At 41.1% G+C, this 20,581-nt stretch overlaps 1 protein-coding gene across 2 annotated transcripts; it reads left to right on the forward strand.

Moving 5' to 3' along the window:
• The first annotated feature begins 8,490 nt into the window (after positions 1 to 8,490).
• ccdc13 (coiled-coil domain containing 13) lies at positions 8,491 to 19,076 on the forward strand. 2 transcript variants are annotated; one of them, XM_014191242.2, is made up of 16 exons: positions 8,491 to 8,632; positions 10,057 to 10,274; positions 10,629 to 10,777; positions 10,984 to 11,126; positions 11,400 to 11,486; positions 11,698 to 11,811; positions 11,897 to 12,001; positions 12,146 to 12,316; positions 12,465 to 12,641; positions 15,499 to 15,705; positions 15,936 to 16,033; positions 16,237 to 16,299; positions 16,422 to 16,568; positions 17,077 to 17,231; positions 17,361 to 17,454; positions 17,860 to 19,076. In XM_014191242.2, exons 2-16 carry the CDS (start codon positions 10,093 to 10,095, stop codon positions 18,026 to 18,028), a joined length of 2,061 nt encoding a protein of 686 aa, XP_014046717.1. In that variant the 5' UTR covers positions 8,491 to 8,632; positions 10,057 to 10,092; the 3' UTR covers positions 18,029 to 19,076. The 2 variants fall into 2 exon arrangements, with proteins under 2 accessions (XP_014046717.1, XP_014046719.1); XM_014191244.2 differs by having other exon boundaries at positions 12,498 to 12,641.
• Positions 19,077 to 20,581: the final 1,505 nt, after the last annotated feature.

Raw genomic sequence — 20,581 nt, forward strand, 5'->3', positions numbered from 1 at the left:
GATAACGGTGTTAACCTCTCTTGCCTCATGCCGCCCCCATCTGGCCAATTAATAGTAGTATGCATTTGTTCTATATACCACCACTGACCATTAGTCAGTGGGCATTCCGAGTCTTTCCTTCAAAATGCTTAAAAGTCAGCCTAGAAACATGAATATTTTTCAAATATCCAATGGAAAGCCCAAAAGGTAGGCTACCGTTAGGACAGATCGTGAAGCGCACGTTCAAATACATTTTTACCTGGCCAAGTTATTAGATTATTATTATTAGATTTTTTTTAACGTATTGAACTAGATTGATGTGCTTTTCTCACAATTTATTGTTTCTGCAGTGTGGATTTACACTCTTTGGATAATCATTTTGTAAGTAATAGCAGTATGCAAAGAAGGGAGCCAAATGAATGGCTCTTTCACAGATGCAATTCAGTTCCCCACACCAAAAAGATCTGTTCAAAAAGAGCTGTTCGTTCGCAAACGACCCATCACTACTGACCATACATTCTTCTTGACAAAGGGGTCGCAGTAAAATGGTCCATGTTGTTTGCCTATTGGCAGTCTTCTAGGGGGTATTTTTAAGTAGTCCAATCTGTCTGAGTCTACTTATCAATGATTGTGTCCTGTTGTGGCAAGAATTAGAGTGGAAAGTTTGATCGGTCAAAGATGTTTCCTGTTTAATGGGGAAACAAACAAAAATGTTGACTACTTTAATACACATAAGTGAATTTGTCCCAATACTTTAGTTCCCATAAAATTGGGGGACTATGTATAAAAAGTGCTGTAATTTCTAAACGGTTCACACGATATGGATGAAGATATGCACTTTAACCTCATAGTCATTGTATAATTTCAAATTTCCCCACAATTGTCATTGTCCCAATACTTTTGGAGCTCACTGTATATGTTATCATCAAGAAGAATAAACCACTTTCTTGTATGATGTATTAGAGTAGACGTAACTCTGGGGAAAAAAGAGTTTCTGAAATCCTAAAACCCATTATTAAATGTGCTATTCTTGCAAAGCAAACCTGCTTTTGAGTAAGCACTATGATAAAGTCAGCATTTAGTCTGTAGTTATTAGGCATTCCTCCGTTTCCTGGTATTTGTCATAATCTTTTCCTATTCTTATTCCCCTGTTTAAAGCAGCAAAGTAGCCTATTAGTATCATTTATGTAAAATCATAACTGGGATTGTAACTGTTTAAATGGAAACACTATAGCGTGCAGCTCACAGATATTACAGCATTTGTTGAACTGATGTTTTTTTTGCCATCATGTACACTTTGTAGCCTTTTACCGCTGAGGTAGGCTACCATCCCCCGCATCAGGCTGACCCAAATGTCCGTTGGCAGAGGCCATGTCACACCTCTGTGTTACGGACCAGGTTGCCAGGGAACTCAGTCAGCTGAGCTGGTCAGCCAAGGAAAAGTAAAAGCTGAGGAAAAGCCTCCATCCTGGACTTCCTTAACGTGTGTTAGTGCATCACTAACCATACGACCACTTACACTATCACTTTGACGACTACCATCAGTCCAATTTCTATCGCTGTGTGTGAGTGTGCCTGTCTGTCTTGAGTGTGGAATAAAGCACGTTCGGTACATTTGTCTCCTAATGGTCATTATCCGCGTTCTAACAGAGGCGCTGGGACAGTTGTACCTATATATTAAAGCAGCACCTCTATCAGAGTCCACCACCAGTTGGTGGCTCTCTTTTTCATTAGGCCTAGTGTAAATCTCATATCTGGTTGTAATTTTGGCCCTATATCCCTTAAAGCCACTCTAAATCTTCTTGCAAACATCTGAGTTAATCTGAATTCACATTTTAGTTAGGTTTGAACTCAATAGACTTCACTCATATAGAGGCTTATGAAATGTTACTTAATTGACTGCTATAGCCTATCTATATAGACCTCTAATCGTAAAACGTTATTTATGGATAGGAAACAGCCTAGAAATAGATATTACAGAATATTATAGCATGAAATCAAATCTAATTTTATTTGTCACATGGTTCACAGACAACAGGTATAGACTAACATTGAAATGCTTACTGTTAATGAACCAAGTGTGTCTGTCTGTTGGTCAGTTCCATCTATGTAGAATATATAGGTCTAGTATAGATAGGTGAGTTGAATAAAATAATCAGATTCATGAAAATCCATTCATATCATCAGATCCGAATCGAGTGACTCTGGTACATTCTGTTCGGTCCTTGCTAGCAGATATCCTTTGGACATTCAACTCTGACATCACTGAAGATGACATTTAAAATGGTTAAGGTTAGTTAAGGGTTATGGTTAAGGTTAGAGTTTAGGGTATGGACATCCCAAGGATCTTTTATAGCACTAACCCTTTATGTTCCAGCAAGCAGTGCATGCCCATAGAGATAGTTAGAGGACTAATATTTATATCTGTGCCATTATAGCACCTGTGACAGCATGCGGAGCTCCATTGAGGCTAGAATCCATAGGAATCCCCACCCAATTGACGACTTTGACTACTTCGACATGGTGGAAGCATGGTGGAAGCCCTCAATGGCGCTGCCCCTGCTATAACAGCCTTTTGGCCACTCCTTATCCCAGTCTGCTGTTCCCACATGCTTCAAGAGGGCCACCATTGTTCCTGTTCCCAAGAAAGCTAAGGTAACTGAGCTAAATGACTACCGCCCCGTAGCACTCACTTCCGTCATCATGAAGTGCTTTGAGAGACTAGTCAAGGACCATATCACCTCCACCCTACCTGACACCCTAGACCCACTCCAATTTGCTTACCGCCCCAATACGTCCACAGACGACTCAATCCCAATCACACTGCAAACTGCCCTAACCCATCTGGACAAGAGGAATACCTATGTAAGAATGCTGTTCATCGACTACAGCTCAGCATTTAACACCATAGTACCCTTCAAACTCGTCATTAAGCTCGAGACCCTGGGTTTCGACCCCGCCCTGTGCAACTGGGTCCTGGACTTCCTGATGGGCCGCCCCCAGGTGATGAGGGTAGGTAACAACATCTCCACCCACTGATCCTCAACACTGGGGCCCCACAAGGGTGCGTTTTCAGCCCTCTCCTGTACTCCCTGTTCACCCATGACTGCGTGGCCATGCACGCCTCCAACTCAATCATCAAGTTTGCAAACGACACTACAGTGGTAGGCTTGATTACCAACAACAACGAGACGGCCTACAGGGAGGAGGTGAGGGCCCTCGGAGTGTGGTGTCAGGAAAATAACCTCACACTCAATGTCAATAAAACAAAGGAGATGATCGTGGACTTCAGGAAACAGCAGAGGGAGCAGCCCCCTATCCACATCGATGGGACAGTAGTGGAGAAGGTGGAAAGTTTTAAGTTCCTTGGCGTACACATCACAGACAAACTGAAACGGTCCACCCACACAGACAGCGTGGTGAGGAAGGCACAGCAGCGCCTCTTCAACCTCAGGAGGCTGAAGAAATTTGGCTTGTCACCAAAAACACTCAAACTTTTACAGATGCACAATCGAGAGCATCCTGTCGGGCTGTGTCCCCGCCTGGTATGGCAACTGCTCCGCCCACAACCGTAAGGCTCTCCAGAGGGTAGTGAGGTCTGCACAACGCATCACCGGGGGAAAACTACCTGCCTTCCAGGACACCTACACCACCCGATGTCACAGGAAGGCCAAAAATATCATCAAGGACAACAACCATCCGAGCGACTGCCTGTCCACCCTGGTATCATCCAGAAGGCGAGGTCAATACAGGTGCATCAAAGCGGGGACCGAGAGACTGAAAAACAGCTTCTATCTCAAGGCCATCAGACTGTTAAACAGCCATCACTAACATTGAGTGGCTGCTGCCAACATACTGACTCAAAAATGTATGGAATAAATGTATCACTAGCCACTTTAAACAATGCCATTTTATATAATGTTTACATACCCTACATTACTCATCTCATATGTATATACTGTACTCTATACCATCTATTGCATCTTGCCTATGCCGTTCGGCCATCACTCATTAATATATTTTTATGTACATATTCTTATTCATTCCTTTACAATTGTTAGGTTAGATTACTTGTTAGATATTACTGCATAGTCGGAACTAGAAGCACAAGCATTTCGCTACACTCGCATTAACATCTGCTAACCATGTGTATGTGATGAATAAAATTTGATTTGATAAGAATTGTTAAATTGCTGCAATCTCCGATATATTTTCTAATGTAAAGATGACGTCAAGGTTTCACTGTACTTTCCAATACAATGTAATGCTTTAGTAGAAGAAGTGTCGGAGTCAGGCGCAGGACACATGGATGAGTATAAACAATAACGTGTTTACTAAAATCATAATCAAACTTCTTCCACATCCAAATACAGGGTTAGGAGAAAACACCTCCAACAATCACAAAACAGGAAACAATCACGGACAAGACAAACAGGGAAGCCAGAGGGTTAAATAATGAACATAATCAGGGAATCAAAAACAGGTGTGAATAATAAAGACAAAAGCAAACGAACAGGGAAACATAGATCGATGGCAACTAGTAAGCCGGTGACGTCGACCGCCGAATGCCACCCGAACAAGAAGAGGGGCCGACTTCGGTGGAAGTCGTGACGCAGCGCGCCAACACCGGCCTCGGGGATGACTCGGGGGATGGGGAACAGGGCGATCCGGACGGAAGCGGTGAAACTCCTGGATTAACGATGGGTCCAGGATGTCCTCCGCCGGTACCCAGCTTCGCTCCTCCGGGCCGTACCCCTCCCAATCCACGAGGTACTGAAGGCCCCTCGCCCGACGTCTGGAGTCCATAATGGCTCGTACTGTATACGCCGGGGCCCCCTCGATGTCCAGAGGGGGTGGAGGAACACACATGGAACGAGGGGTTAATATGATAATCAGGGGGGAGTTGTAACCTATAACAAACCTCGTTCAATCTCCTCAGGACTTTGAATGGCCCCACAAACCGCGGACCCAGCTTCCGGCAGGGCAGGTGAAGGGGCAGGTGAAGGGTCAAGAGCCAGACCCGAGCCTCACTGCGGTGGCTGTCGGCACTCGCCTTTTGCCGCCTGATGGCTCGTTGTAGTCGGACATGGGCAGCGTTCCATGTCTCCTCCGAGTACTAAGTACTCCTCCGAGTACTAAGTCAGGTTTTTCCACCAAGTACTAAGTCATGTTTTGCAGAGGGGTCAAATACTTATTTCCCTCATTAAAATGCAAATCATTTTATAACATTTTTGACATGCGTTTTTCTGGATTTTTTTTGTCTCTCACTGTTCAAATAAACCTAACATTGAAATTATAGACTGATAATTTCTTTGTCAGTGGGAAAACGTACAAGAATCAGCAGGGGATCAAATAGTTTTTTCCCTCACTGTACTTCGGAAAGTAATCAGACCCCTTGACTTTTTCTACATTTTGTTACGTTACAGCCTTATTCTATTTTTTTTATATCTCAGCAATCTACACACAATACCCCATAATGACAAATCGAAACGTATTAAAAATAAAAAACAGATATTATTATTTCCATAAGTATTCAGCCCCTTTTTTCGAGCTCTGGTGCAACCAGTTTCCATTGATCATCCTTGTTTCTACAACTTCATTGGAGTCTAAATTCAATTGAAGATTTGGAACATTAAAAATCCGAGATCGGGGGGAAAAGAAACTGCAGCATTGAAGGTCCCCATGAATACAGTGGCCTCCATCATTTTTAAATGGAAGATGTTTGAAACCATCAAGACTCTTCCTAGAGCTGGCCGCCTGGTCAAACTGAGCAATCGAGGAAGAAGGGCCTAGGTCAGGGAGGTGACCAAGAACCTGATGATTCACTCTGACAGAGCTCTAGAGTTCCTCTGTGGAGATGGGAGAACCTTCCAGAAGGACAACCATCTCTGCAGCACTCCACCAATCAGGCCTTTATGGTAGAGTGGCCAGACGGTAAAAAGCAAATGACAGCCCGCTTGGAGTTTTCCAAAAGGCACCTAAAGACTTTCAGACCATGAGAAACAAGATTCTCTGGTCTGATGAAATCAAGATTGAACTCTTGACCTGAATTCCAAGCGTCACGAAACCTAGCACCATCCCTACGGTGAAGCATGGTGGTGGCAGCATCCTGTTCCAGAGTGCTCAGAACCTCAGAGTGGGGCTAAGGTTCATCTTCCAAAAAGACAACGACACTAAGCACACAGCCAAGACATCGCAGGAGTGGCTTCGGGTCAAGTCTCTGAATGTCTTTGAGTGGCCCAGTCAGAGACCGGACTTGAACACGATCGAACATCTCTGGAGAGACCTGAAAATACCTGTATAGCAACGCTCCCCATCCAACCTGACAGCGCTTGAAAGAATCTGCAGAGAATAATATATTTTTGTGTCTACACACATTACCTTTTTTGTGGAATGTATCCACATTTTGATCGGATGTGGTTGGAATGGTGTATAACGTTACAACCACCAATTTACAGACCCATGCAAAATAATAATATTTTGGCACAGTGTTGCGGGGTTTGTGGCAAAATACACTATATATTCAAAAGTATGTGGACACCACTTCAAATTAGTGGATTCAGCTTTTTCAGCCAAATCTGTTGCTGAAAGGTGTATAAAATCGAGCACACAGCCATGCAATCTCCATAGACAAATATTGACCACTCAGTGACTTTTCAACGTGGCACCATTATAGGATGCCACCTTTCCAACAAGTCGGTTAGTCAAATTTCTGCCCTGCTAGAGCTGCCCGGTCAACTGAAAGTGATGTTATTGTCAAGAGGAAATGTCTAGGATCAACAATGGCTCAGCTGTGAAGTGGTAGGCCACACAAGCTCACAGAACGAGACTGCCAAGTGCTGAAGCACGTAACGTGTAAAAATCGTCGGTCCTCGGTTTCAACACTCACTACCCAGTTCCAAACTGCCTCTGGAAGTAACATTAGCACAACAACTGTTCGTCGGGAGCTTCATGAAATGGGTTTCCATGACCAAGCAGCCGCACACAAGCCTAAAGATCATCATGACCGATGCCAAGCGTCGGCTGGAGTGGTGTAAATCTTGCTGCCATTGGACTCTTGAGTAGTGGAAACGCGTTCTCTGGGGTGATGAATCAAGCTTCACTATCTGGTAATCCGACGGACAAATCTGAGTTAGGTGGATGCCAGGAGAACGCTACCTACCCTAATGCATAGTGTCGACTGTAAAGTTTGGTGGAGGAGGAATAATGGTCTGGGGCTGTTTTTCATGATTCGGGCTCGGCCCCTTAGTTCCAGTGAAGGGGAATCATAACACTACAGCATACAATAACATTCTAGACAATTCTGTGCTTCCAACTTTGTGGCAACAGTTTGGGGAAGGCCCTTTCCTGTTTTAGCATGACAATTCCCTGTGCACACAGTGAGGTCCATACAGAAATGGTTTGTCGAGATCGGTGTGGAAGAACTTGACTGGCCTGCACAGAGCCCTGACCTCAACCCCATCGAACACTTTTGGGATGAATTGGAACGCCGACTGCGAGCCAGGCCTTATCGCCCAACATGAGTGCCCGACCTTACTAATTTCTCTTGTGGCTTAATCGAAGCAAGTCCCCGCAGCAATGTTTTAACATCTCGTGGAATGCCTTCGCAGAAGAGTGGAGGCTATATTATCAGCAAAGGGGGGGACCAACTCCATATTAATAACCATGATTTTGGAATGAGATGTTCGACGAGCAGGTGTCCACATACTTCTGGTCATGTAGTTTATGCCCTAAAACAGATTTGGCCACTCATCAAATCAGATTGTATTTGCCACCGAATACAACAGGTGCAGACCTTACCATAAACTGCTTTCTTACAAGCCCTTAACCAACAATGCAGTTTTAAGAAAAATAAGAGTTAAGAAAAATATTTACTGAACAAACTAAAGTAAAAAAAAAAAAGAGCAACAATAAAATAACAATAAGGAGGAAATATACAGGGGGCACCGGTACCGAGTCAATGTGAGGAGGTATAGGTTAGTTGAGATAATTAAGGTAATATGTAGGTAGGGGTAAAGTGATAGGCTAAATCTCCACTGAAGTTGCTTACCAAGAAGACAGTGAGAGGCTGAGTTACAGTTTTGACTTAAATCTACTTGAAAATCTATGGCAAGACCTGCAAATGGTTGTCTAGCAATGATCAACAACTAATTTGACAGAGCTTGAATAACTTTGAAAAGAATAATGGGCAAATGTTGCTCAATCCAGGTGTGGAAAGCTCTTAGAGATTTACCAAGAAAGACTCACAGCTGTAATGGCTGTCAAAGGTGCTTCTACAAAGTATTGACTCAATGGTGTGAATACTTATGTAAATGAGATATTTCTGTATTTCATTTTCAATAAATGTGTTAATATTTCTAAAAACATGTTTTCAATTACTCATTATGGTGTAGTAGACTTGCATGTGTCACCGCTTGCGTTCTCCCCACCTCCATGCTCCCCCCACCTGTTGCGCGGTGCGTGCCTCCAAGGAGGAACACGTTGCCATGGATACACTAGCGTTCGATCGGACGAGGAAGTGTACCAATACCAAAACAGCTCTACACACGTTTCGTGAACTGTGACATGTCAAGCTTATAACCACAGATATCGCAATTGTTCAGCAACCTGTGTATTGTTATGTTGTAGCTCAACACAGAACGTTGTTACGAAGGTGAGTTTAAACTATTCATTTAAATTTCCTGCCTGTTATAACAGCTAACGTTAGCTAGCTAAGTTAGCTAAACTAACGTTAGTTAGCTAACCTTAATAACGTCCTTAGCCAACGCCGAGCTATCTTAAAATATGATGCTAGTGAGGTTTAAAACCTCTGAGACTAGGCCTAAGCATACTTTACACGAAGTGAGTTGTTAATTACTCAAACATATTTTGTTTGGATGTAGGTCTAGTGTCTTGTAACCATAACCACCCCACCCCTCCTCTCTCCACCAAGTTACAGTTTATACAACCGTTGTAGACCGCGGTAAAATTTGTTTTAGGATATTCGGTGAATATTAGGTTTTCTCTCATCAATAACAATTGAACAAAGCATGCCATGGCTATAAGATGGTATGTTCTGAATCGGCTGGATGGAGAAATATCCACACCTTTATTATTATTTTTGTAATAATACGATTTCGGATTTCAATCTTCAAAGTGTACAAAGTGTGCCGTGGCTATTAAAATGACATGTTCAGAATCAGGGAAGGATGGACAAAAATCAAAAGCTTTATTTAGGTAGATTTATTTATCTTCCTTTTTTTTAGCTTTCAATCTTCAATAGCTCTTACACAAAGGGAGAGATTGTTATGTGCCATGTGTATTTCATTTTCTTTTTATAATACATTTGCAAAAATCTCTAAAAACCTGTTTTCGCTTTGTCATTATGGGGTATTGTGTGTAAATTGATGAGCAAAACAGTTAATTCAATCAATTTCAGAATAAGGCTGTAACATGTTGAAAAGGGGAAGGGGTTTGAATACTTTCCGAATGCACTGTATACTTTTCTTAGTCATGGCACGCTTTGTGTAAGAGCTATTGAACATAAAAAATAAATACAAATGCAATTTCTAGAGAGAAAAAAAGCAAAGGAGCTTTGTCCGTCCTCCCCCCATTCTGAATATATCATTGTCATAGTCATGGCATGCTTTGTGTAAGAGCTATTGAAGATTGAAAGCTACAAATAATAATAAAAAAATACATTTCAACCAAAACAAAGCTGTGGATTTTTCTCTCCATCCACCCCTGATTCAGAATCTACCATCTTCATAGTCATGGCATGCTTGATTCAAAAGCTATTGACGAGAGAAAACCGAATATCTACAGGATATCCAATATAAAACAAATTTTACCTTGATCTGTTCTAGCTCCTGTTTGTGTTTCATGGAAATTAGCATGTAACTGTAACCTTACACATTGACATTTCAAATTCAGGTCTATCTCAACTGTACCTGCCTGTGTAACTACCATGTAAATACATATCATTAAGAATGCATTACATAATTTAAATGGCCCCCAAAATAACAGTGTTAGTTAGCTAACTACCCTTTTTTGTTCTGTCAGCCAAATTAAGTGTTAACATTTATTTTCAACACCAAGGGACTGCAATTTCTGGGTTGGACCTTTCTGTACAACATGGAAGAAGATGATGGACTAAAGGATAACCTTCGTCTACAGTTCCAGGCTCTGCAGGAGCAGCATGAGAAGCGTCTCCAAAGACTAGAGAAACAGAAGAAGGAGCAGAAGGCCACTGAGATCCAGGACAATCTGAACCTGTCCCAGCTAGACATTCATCACACGGATGATTGTAGTAAAAAGTGAGCTCTTTGAAATATTATTAGGTTAGGTCTATATTATTAAAGTTAGACAACGTTTCCTCCCCCAATACAGCCTAACATTATGCTTACCGTAGGCATTGTAGCATTATGAATTAGTTATATGTACCTATCTCATTATTACCCAAATGGATTAGTGTTTGGAGCAATTGTTTTGGACAAAGGCGTTCATTAGCTTTGAAATAGCAATTGTAGCAATATGCAAGTTGTGGGTCTTTAGGGGAGAACTTTCATAAACCTAAATATGACTGTGTTGTTATTGTCGTTTGTAATTGGAGGAAATTTATCATCCTCCATATTAAAATGTTGACTTTAATGGGTTTTTAATCCCCACAGACTGTTACAGAATGAAAATGAACAGTTGCAGGACCAGGTGAGGGAGCTGAGGGATGAAAATGGCCGACTATTCAAACTAGTGAGCGAGAAAGACTTTGAGATTAAACATCTGAAGAAGAAGAGGGAGGAAGACAGGCTGGCTTTAGCAGGTATTGTACAGTATATGAAAAAACTTGAATGAACAAATCATCTTTTGGGTTGATAAGCATTGGATTTGACTACATTCTGAGTAAAATTATGATATATGTTGTTGTCTTTGTTTTATTCTTACTTTCAGAGCTCCATTTGACTTTGGGAATGTTGTCTAAAGTGGCATGTGTCCTTTTTTATTGATTTTATGACTATCTTGTCCAAGGCACATCTGGCTTGGCGGGTGATGCGGCAGCTACCAAGATTGTTGAGCTTTCTAAGAGGAATCGAGAGTGTGCTTCTGAAATGGAACGAGAAAAAGTTAAAGCAAAACAAACTAGCAACAGAGTGAAACAGCTTGAGAAAGAGGTAAATGGGATGTTTAAAGAACTTATCATTTCACATTGCTATAACAAAGAATCAGCAACTGTAACAAACCCGAATTCCATCTCATATCCAGTCTGTCAATTGACAATGACATTTGGATACAAAATCCCAATTTTATACATAAATGCCCGAGACTTTCCACTTCTTGACCCAATTGGCCATTTGTCAGCGGTATTGCTTTATAGACTGATGATGTAAGCTCTTGACTGGATGGGTAAGTAATTAAAATAATTGCAATTATGCTAAATCCTCTAGCTCCAGGCTGCTTTGTTGCTTAGTCCTCCTGGGAAGAAAATGGATGTAAAGCCACAAGACATGAGGTCATCCCAGGACTTCCAGGAGGTAATTAGTCTTAATGACTGATCATCATTTTTAAGCCGTGAACAAATATGAGCCAATACTCAAGGGAACTCTGCCACATATGCTTATGTTGTTGTAGCAGGTTAGGAAAAACTTTTATACATGTTTATTCTAAGCAAACCTGGCAAATTGAATTTGTGTCAATATTGTGACTTTTCAATGACAGCTATGACTGTGTTCCTCTCACCAATAGAACAGTCCAGTGGTAAAATCTCTACAGGAAAAACTATCTGCTGCCCAATTCAAGATGACAGAATATCGAAACCAGATTCAAGCTGTCAAGCAGGAATTGAAAATAGCTCAGAAGGTCCGTATACAGCCGTTTGTTAAAAGTTCAAACATTTCAAAGGTTATGGCATACTATTCCAGGCATGTTTTTGTTCCTACTGTAGGTGTTATCCAGTGAGGTAGGAGAGGAAGTCAGCATCCAGCAGCTACTGACCAGCCCAGGTAACTGGAGAGGTCGCTCCCAGCAGATACTGGCTCTCCAGATTCGGGTGAGCTGACTGCCTGCTGTCATTGGAAGAACTTTCGAGGCACAGAATATTGATCACACAATAAGCTGTTAAAATACATACAAGGTGATTTGTTGACTGCAATGTTGCCATCTTAATGTTTCTCTGTTGTTTTTTTGTCCCCAGGTTCGGGACCTGGAGCAGCAGCTGAGCCAATCAGCTCAGAGGAAGCAGCCGTCATTCGTCACCGTGGAAGAGGAGCTACTGTGGAGCGGGGCCCTGCAGAAAACACCCCCCCAGGACAGGAACCTCACCTACATTCGCAATATGGAGAGGGAGAAGAGAGAAACTCTGGAGGTAGGAAGAGCCGGACTTGATTGACAATTGATTGACAGTTCAATCAAACCTGCATTGTGGTATTCACACAGTAGCTCTTTTGAGATTTTGAGGTTTAATTGAACTCCAGCCTTAGTTATGCTTCTCTCCTCCTGGCATGTGTGGTTAGAGGATGACTGGGGACTATGATTCCCTCATGAAGGACCACAATGATGTGAAGAAGAAGCTGGAGGGCTCCAAGGCCAGAAACAAAAACCTGAGCACTGAGGTGAAATCACTGAAGGCCCAGATCTCCACCCTGCTGGACAAAGGAAAGCATGATGATGAGCTGGTGGATGCCTTACTGGTATGTTAGCAGACCTCGGTTCAAATAGTTTTCTTTGAACTGCTTTGAGCGTTTGATTGAGCCTGTCTCAAGTGCCAGATGGGCATGGTTTGCACTTTTGCGACTTTTCCATTCTATAGATAAGTTTCAAATACTAGTATGAACCCATGTACTGTATATTGGTATATCATATTAGAACTTTGAGGGCATCATGGGAAGAACTTCAACCTGAGTTAAGCGCTAAATGGAACATAATTGCCTTTTTATGCACTTTTCGCTCTACGCATATTCTGACCTTGAACTTAAACATGAGAATAGCATGCTATTCACCCGCTATTCGTTTGGTGGTGGAGATCAAAGAAATGAAGGTGTGGCGGAGGTGTGTCTTCTGATACTGATACAGATACGATATTCTGATCTTGACTTAATTCCCTCATAATTCAACCGCATTTACGCGCGATGAAACAATGAATAAGGTCGCGCAACAATGAATAAGGTCGCGCAACCAAGTGGAACAACATCTACTTTCTTTTTTCTGATAGAAATAACACCATCCTCCACGCGTTGTGGTTTACAAATTGATAAAAGGTAGGTAAATGAGTAAGCCGTTTGGCTAAGGCGATTGTAAATATAAATGACAATTGTTTTAGATCCTTATGATCGCTGGAGACCAGTCATATGGCAGCAAACTGAAGCATATCAACATATCACCTTTTCCACAGTGAAGTTTATGAAATGCTGGCTTTATAACTTGCAAGGATGACATTTGGAGACCCAGTCTATAGGCTTCTGTAGCCATACAGTATAGCGCCAAACCTACCTATTTGATTTCTAGAATGTTTTAATTATATGCCCAGACTTTTCACTGTATTTTTTTAATTTTCACTGTATTTTTTCCTTTTTGTATCATGTTAAATATCACCAACTATTTGTAGCCACCGTCAGTTATACCCAAATACTATTATTATATACATTTATAACTGTCACTTTGGTGTTAGTATCCTTACATTTGCATCATTCCATTACATCGTTAGTTTACCTTTCTTTCCTCTTGTCACGTTCGTGTGGTTGATCCTGAGGATCTCTAGCAATAGTGGGTCATATTAGGCTAACGCATAACAAGCAATAATTTGGGACATGTAGCCTATTTGAATAATTATGGAACGCACACCATGCGTAGCAGTTTAAACCTGGACCCTGGCGCACGGTTCACGACAACTGTACCATTGTCATCACAGTCCTCTGATTAGTGATTATTATGGTAGATTTATAGGACTACTGTTCAACCCCTATTGTACACTTTTTTCACCTTCCAATATTTCATGGATTGAACAATGAAATATGGCAATTTCAAGGTGAATCAAACCACCATTTTTTTATTCACCAACATATTTTGTGACTAAAGGCTCTCCAACCCTGTTTTTAAAAAATTATTCATAAATACTTTCCTAACCCTAAATAATATACACGATCAGAGTATTTTTACATCTAAAAAGGAGATATGTATTTTCATGGTTTTCTTTCATTGATCACTTATATTCTGAACCGTTCTCTCTTTATCTACTTCCCCAGAGTCAGGTGAACTCGTGGACACCATTTTTATGTTTCTGTGTGCAGTTTGAAGGGAGTTGCTAACTAGCGCTAGTGCAATTGCTAACTAGTGTTAGCACAATGACTGGAAGTTTATGGTATCTGACACTGGGGAAGTAGATATATTTGCCAAAATCCCAAAGGATCCCATGTTTTCAAGTTCTCATAACATTGTCTCAGATGGATTACATCTTCACTCATCGTATTGATTTATAATTGAACGAGTCCCTGCATACAAATAACTTGGTATTTGGATTGACACTGATTTATCGTTTGAAAAACATAGAAGGACCTTGTTAGATTTACATTTTTTTTTTTACATTTTTTACAGAAACAGACCTTGTCTCTCACTAGTCAGCAGGAAGCAGTCAACCTTTCTACATGTTCTTGATTATGATGATTCTATTTATAAAAGTGCAGTTGCCTTTTTCATAGCACCCTTCGTTTTATCACAGGAGTGTTTTTTTACTCTTTACTGTATTCTTTACTAAAAGGTTGGCTGGACCTCTTTGAAGTCCCGTAGATCACATCATTACTCTCTTTTTGTTTACAAAGCCCTGCTCCACAAGCTTCCGACTTACCTAACTTCACTATTAAGATTTAAAATGACAAGTTATCAAACCCGTTTACAGGGTTGGTTAAGTCTGGAGACTCCTTTGGTGTCTGCAGAGTTAGGTAAGTCAGCCTTTAGTTTTCTTTATTCCACATGTTTGGAATGATCACCAAAATACATTTCAAATAGATGTCTTAGTGTCCTAGGTCAGTTCAGGCAGGGGACGTATGATTTTTATAATAAAGAATGTGTTTGTTTTAGTTGACTGTGTTTTATGTATATTGTGTATATGTATGTTTGTCTGTGCAATATGTGTTGTGCTGTATTTTATTTTGTTTTATATTGTATTTTATTTTTGATGTATTTTATTAAATATACAGGGCTCCCTTGTAAAAGAGACACTGGTCTCAATGGTGACTACCTGATGATTAAATATAGGTAAATAAATAATACTGTAGACCTACTGCATTTGCCAACGTCAAATACATATACATATCACAGAATAATCAGTTTGATGCATCAGTTACTCTTAGTTAGTAATATGCTGATGCTTCTCTTCACTTACCAACACATACAGTAGTACACATAAGTTTCTAGAGTGAAGTGTCCCTTGACATGTCCTCCCCTAACCCTGTCCCCTTAATCCTGTCCCCCTAATCCTGTCTCCCTCTTCACCTGTCCCCTGCCCCCTCTCCTGCCCCTGTCCCCCTGTCTGTCCTGTCGTGAGTACCGTAGAAGCAGCAGAGCCAGCTGCAGGAGGTGCTGGGTAGGCTGAGCCAACAGGATGCGCAGACCAAGGAGAGCCAGCAGAACCTGGGGCAGCAGCTGAGCAGCGAGGCCCAGAGACACACATCCCTCATCCAGCAGCTCAAACACATGGTCTCCGAGAGGGAGGCCAAAGTGAAAGAGCTGGAAGACGAGATACAGCAACTGTCCTTTAAGGTAAACTGACTGTGATTCTGCAAGGAGATAAAAATACTTCTAGTGATGTCATTGCTATTGACTGAGAGTTTTGGCTTCAGCGCTTTGGGCTAGTTCCATTTATTTCCAGTCGCTACCAATTTAGAAAAATGTAGCAATGATGCTTTATGGTAGCATTCTTTCAAATGCAACTGAACGATGGAATTCAGGACTGGAATTTAAACAGAATGGATTTTGTAAATGTGTTGCAGAGAGAGGAAGGCGGTCAATTAGGCCCAAAGACTACCACTGGCAGTTTCTGGCCTTTGACAGCAGGGGGAGACAGCAGTAAGAGGATTAGCTCAGCCCGGTATGTGTGCAAGTGGGAGTCATAAATATAAGATAATCTTGTGTCATAAATGTCAAATATTATAGTACATTCATGAATATATCACTCATCTACCTTGCCTACAAATTATTCAATTATCAGTTGATAGTGTCATTGATTGTGCAATGACTATATTGATATATTATTTATCTAAATGTATGTTTTTTTTTTTATCTCTCATATAGTTCAGTATCTAAACTTGGACATAAACTAGTGGAGTCAGCAGCTGGGGTCAGTTTAGAGGTCAGGTAAGTCTTAGCCTCCATAACATCTGGTACAAATCATCTGATCTTTTTAACTGTTATTCGATGTACAGTAAAACCTGTTTGTGGTGGACTACACCTACTGATACAATTTACCACTATCTCAGAGATGCAGGCGCTCCTTCGTGTTGTCAGAACTGTTCAGAGGAGGTGAGGTACCTGAAGGCAGAGTGTACAGAGTTTCGGACCCTTTGTGAGGCTGCCTGTGTGGAGAGAGATAGGCTCTTAGAGCTAGTCAAGCTCCAGCAATCCAGGTATTACATACATCAACTACCAATGGATTTAATTTCTGCAACACAAATTTCCGGGTGTATTGTGTACATTACATTAGTTTAGTTTCTTTTCCTGTCCTTTACTAAATCATATGGGTGGGTGTTTAGATTGCTAATATTGGGTGTGTGCCTTTTGTAATTTTTTTTATTTATTACTGATTTCAAACCATTGCATGAGTGTTTTCTCTCAACCTCTCTGTTAACCTTTGTGTTTATACATCTTTCCGGCATGGAAATGTAAGCCTCCTTACTTTGTAATGACCAGATTACAGTACCTGATGGGAATTTTCATGATGATCATGCAGTTTTTAAACATAATACCGCAATCATGACTACCTCGGTTGGCAGAAATAAAAGTACAGGCCTTGTTACTGGCTTCACTTTTCAGATATATAAAAAGAACACAGCATTTTAAAATTGGCAGGTTTTTGTTTTTGGTATGAATGGGATATAGTAGTAAGAGACTGGGCTGGTGTGTTTGATGTGACAGGGAGGGGGAAGGGATGCAGAGGTGCCTAGGGGCAGAGCAAAAATTCCAAGGAGAACGCAGAAGGGCCGTAGCCCTAGAGCAGCAGCTAGAAAAAGCAAAGCTGGATCTGGGCAAAGGATTGACTCCCAGAAAAACTAGCAACAAGGGCACTGGAGGTAAGTCTCAGGGTAGGCACACTGGTCTATAACAGTAACACAGTGACAAGACTGAGAATGGGATTTATATTGATCCATAACTGCTATTTCTGTCTTATTTTTGTTGTTATTTTTTTTCTACCATCCCAGGAGCCTCGTCTAGTGGGAGACAGAGGGAATCATCATCCCCTCGAAGCCCTCCTGACCTTTCCAGGGAGGCCCAAGTCATTGAACTAAGTACACAGTGAGTCTGACTTAATGTTTTTTTGTCTTCTGTTCTGTCTCTCCTGGAACTCCTGGTGGGGGACTCTGTCTGTTACAGTCTGGAGATACAAACTGTCAATCTATGTTCAATTCTAATAAGATTGAAAGTCTTCAGTGAGATCACACACAAGAATAGAGAATATAACATACTAGAAACTCACAGAATACTGAGTATGACATACTAGAAATATTGTACATGTACTGTAAAAGCCAAAATGGGGTGTCAGATACATTGTGCATGTATACATTGGAGTTTTACTTTCTATGAAGATTGAGAACAGCTCGAAAAATGCAGAGGGTATTCATACATTACAAACTCCTAAATGACTGAAGCACACAACCATGTTGACGTGTTGTTGTGTGTTTCTCTCCCTCTGTCCCCCAGGCTGGCGGTGCTGCAGGGGGAGAACGAGGCTCTGAGGGCTGAGCTGAGGAGCACTCTCCAGGCCAAGGCTGAGGACCTGCAGCTCTGCAGTGACATGATGAACCAAGTCAAGCACGTCTTTCTGCAGGCGCTGCGACAACACAAGCAGGACAGAGACACAAACCAGTAGAATTAGTTAGCTAGCTGTATTAAAGGCCCTGGCTGCTGAACCTGCTGGACTTGAACCATGTCCCCAAAAAACCTTAAGTTCCTCTTGTCCAGTCATATCAACTCTGAGGAAGGACAGGAATGGAGCAGGCCTGTCTGCTTCAGCAATACAATGTAATTACTGGTTCTTGGTTTCCTGACTGCTTCCTGCTAACTCTGTTGACCAGGAAAAAACAAAAACCTGCTTTGACTGCCCCCATGTAGTGACTATGAGCAAGCCAATCAAAGCCAACTTGGCACCTGCGGACCAAAAGGTTTATCAACTTTGACATGAACATGTCACACAGTGTCTCCTACTGTTGATTGCATGACTGGTCAGCGCATATGGAATGTGTCTGCATTATTTGATGTGTATGCATGGACCATAGGTGTTTTTCTTTTCTAAATGTCACTGTCATATCAAAATAGTGTCGTCGTCTTAGCACCTGTGTTTGTAAGATATAGTATAGAGGGCCGCAGTGTGTTTGTAAGATATAGCATAGAGGGCCGCAGTGTGTTTTTAATAAGATATAGCATAGAGGGCCGCAGTGTGTTTGTAAGATATAGCATAGAGGGCCGCAGTGTGTTTGTAAGATATAGCATAGAGGGCCGCAGTGTGTTTGTAAGATATAGCATAGAGGGCCGCAGTGTGTTTGTAAGATATAGTATAGAGGGCCGCAGTGTGTTTGTAAGATATAGTATAGAGGGCCGCAGTGTGTTTGTAAGATATAGTATAGAGGGCCGCAGTGTGTTTGTAAGATATAGTATAGAGGGCCGCAGTGTGTTTGTAAGATATAGTATAGAGGGCCGCAGTGTGTTTGTAAGATATAGTATAGAGGGCCGCAGTGTGTTTGCTTTCCACTAATAGAGTCATCAACATGTGACAATGAAATATAACTTCTTTTTTTTCACCGTCACAGCTAAGATGCTAATGTTTAGTTTGGGCTCTATTCAATCCATAGCGCTGAAGATCTGCTTCATAACACATTGATAATTAAAGGCAATGTTCCTTAACATTCATGGTAAACGCTGCATATCAAATCACATTTTATTTGCCACATATGCCAAATACAACAGGTGTAGGTAGACCTTATCGTGAAATGCTTACTTACAATCCCTTAACCAACAATGCAGTTCAAGAAATAGATTTAAGAAAATATTTAGTAAGTAAACTAAAGTAAAAAAAATGAAATACAATCAAAAAGTAACATAAGAAAATTACATAACAATAATGAGGCTATATACAGGGGTACCGATACCGAATCAATGTGCGGGGGTACAGGTTAGTCGAGGTAATTTGTAAAGTGACTATGCATACATAATAAACAGCATGTAGGAGCAGTGTAAAAACAAAGAGTGGGGTCAATGTAAATAGTCCGGGTAGCCATTTAATTAATTGTTCAGCAGTCTTATGGCTTGGTGGTAGAAGCTATTTTGATCCTAGACTTGGCGCTCTGGTACTGCTTGCCGTGCGGTAGCAGAGAGAACAGTCTATGACTTGGGTGACTGGAGTCTTACACAATTTTTTTATGTCGGCTCAATCTGAAATGACCTTTACATTTCAACATGGATCCTCCGAGATACTTGTATCCAGGCTACAGTATCACACATAAATATTTAACAGCCCCAAACCAAATAGTAAATAAAGTAAAGTCCCTCAATAGTTCAACATTATTCAAAGCTATCGTGGCTAATCACTTCTGACTTAAAACCAGATGTGGGGGAATAGTGGTTGAAAACGAATGCAGACTTTAAGCTACACAAACTCCCCACTCTGCCACTCTATTCTGTCGGTTCCTTGGAGCGTGTTCCCAATGCTTACTGTATATACAGTGATCTCCAAAACTATTGGGACAGTGACACATTTTTTGTTGTTTTGGATCTGTACTCCAGCACTTTGGATTTGAAATGATACCATGAGGTTAAAGTGCAGACTCAGCTTTAATTTCGAGGGTATTTTCATCCATATCGGGTGAACCGTTGGAAGTTACAGCACTTTTTGTACATAGTCCCCACATTTTAGGGAACCAAAAGTATTGGGTCAAATTCAATTACATGTGTATTCAAGTAGTCAAAAGTTTAGTATTTGGTCCCATATTCCTAGCACGCAATGATTACATCAAGCTTGTGACTCTACAACCGTGTTGGATGCATTTGCTGTTTGTTTTGGTTGTGTTTCAGATTATTTTGTGTCTAATAGAAATTAATGATAAATAATGTATTGTGTCATTTTGGAGTCACATTTATTGTAAATAATAATAGAATGTAGTTCTAAACACTTCTACATGAATGTGGATGCTGCCTTGGTTACGGATAGTCCTGAATGAATCGTGAATAATGATGAGTGAGAAAGTTCACCCTATAAACGGTTCACCCGATATGAATGAAAATACCCTCAAATTAAACCTAACAGTCTGCACTTTAACCTCATCGTCATTGTATCATTTCAAATCCTAAAGTGCTGGAGTACAGAGCCAAAACAACAAAAAATGTGTCACTGTCCCAATACTTTTGGAGCTCACTGTATATATAATAT

The sequence above is a fragment of the Salmo salar genome, chromosome ssa03 (genome assembly GCF_905237065.1).
Source record: "Salmo salar chromosome ssa03, Ssal_v3.1, whole genome shotgun sequence".
NCBI classification, from domain to species: domain Eukaryota; kingdom Metazoa; phylum Chordata; class Actinopteri; order Salmoniformes; family Salmonidae; genus Salmo; species Salmo salar.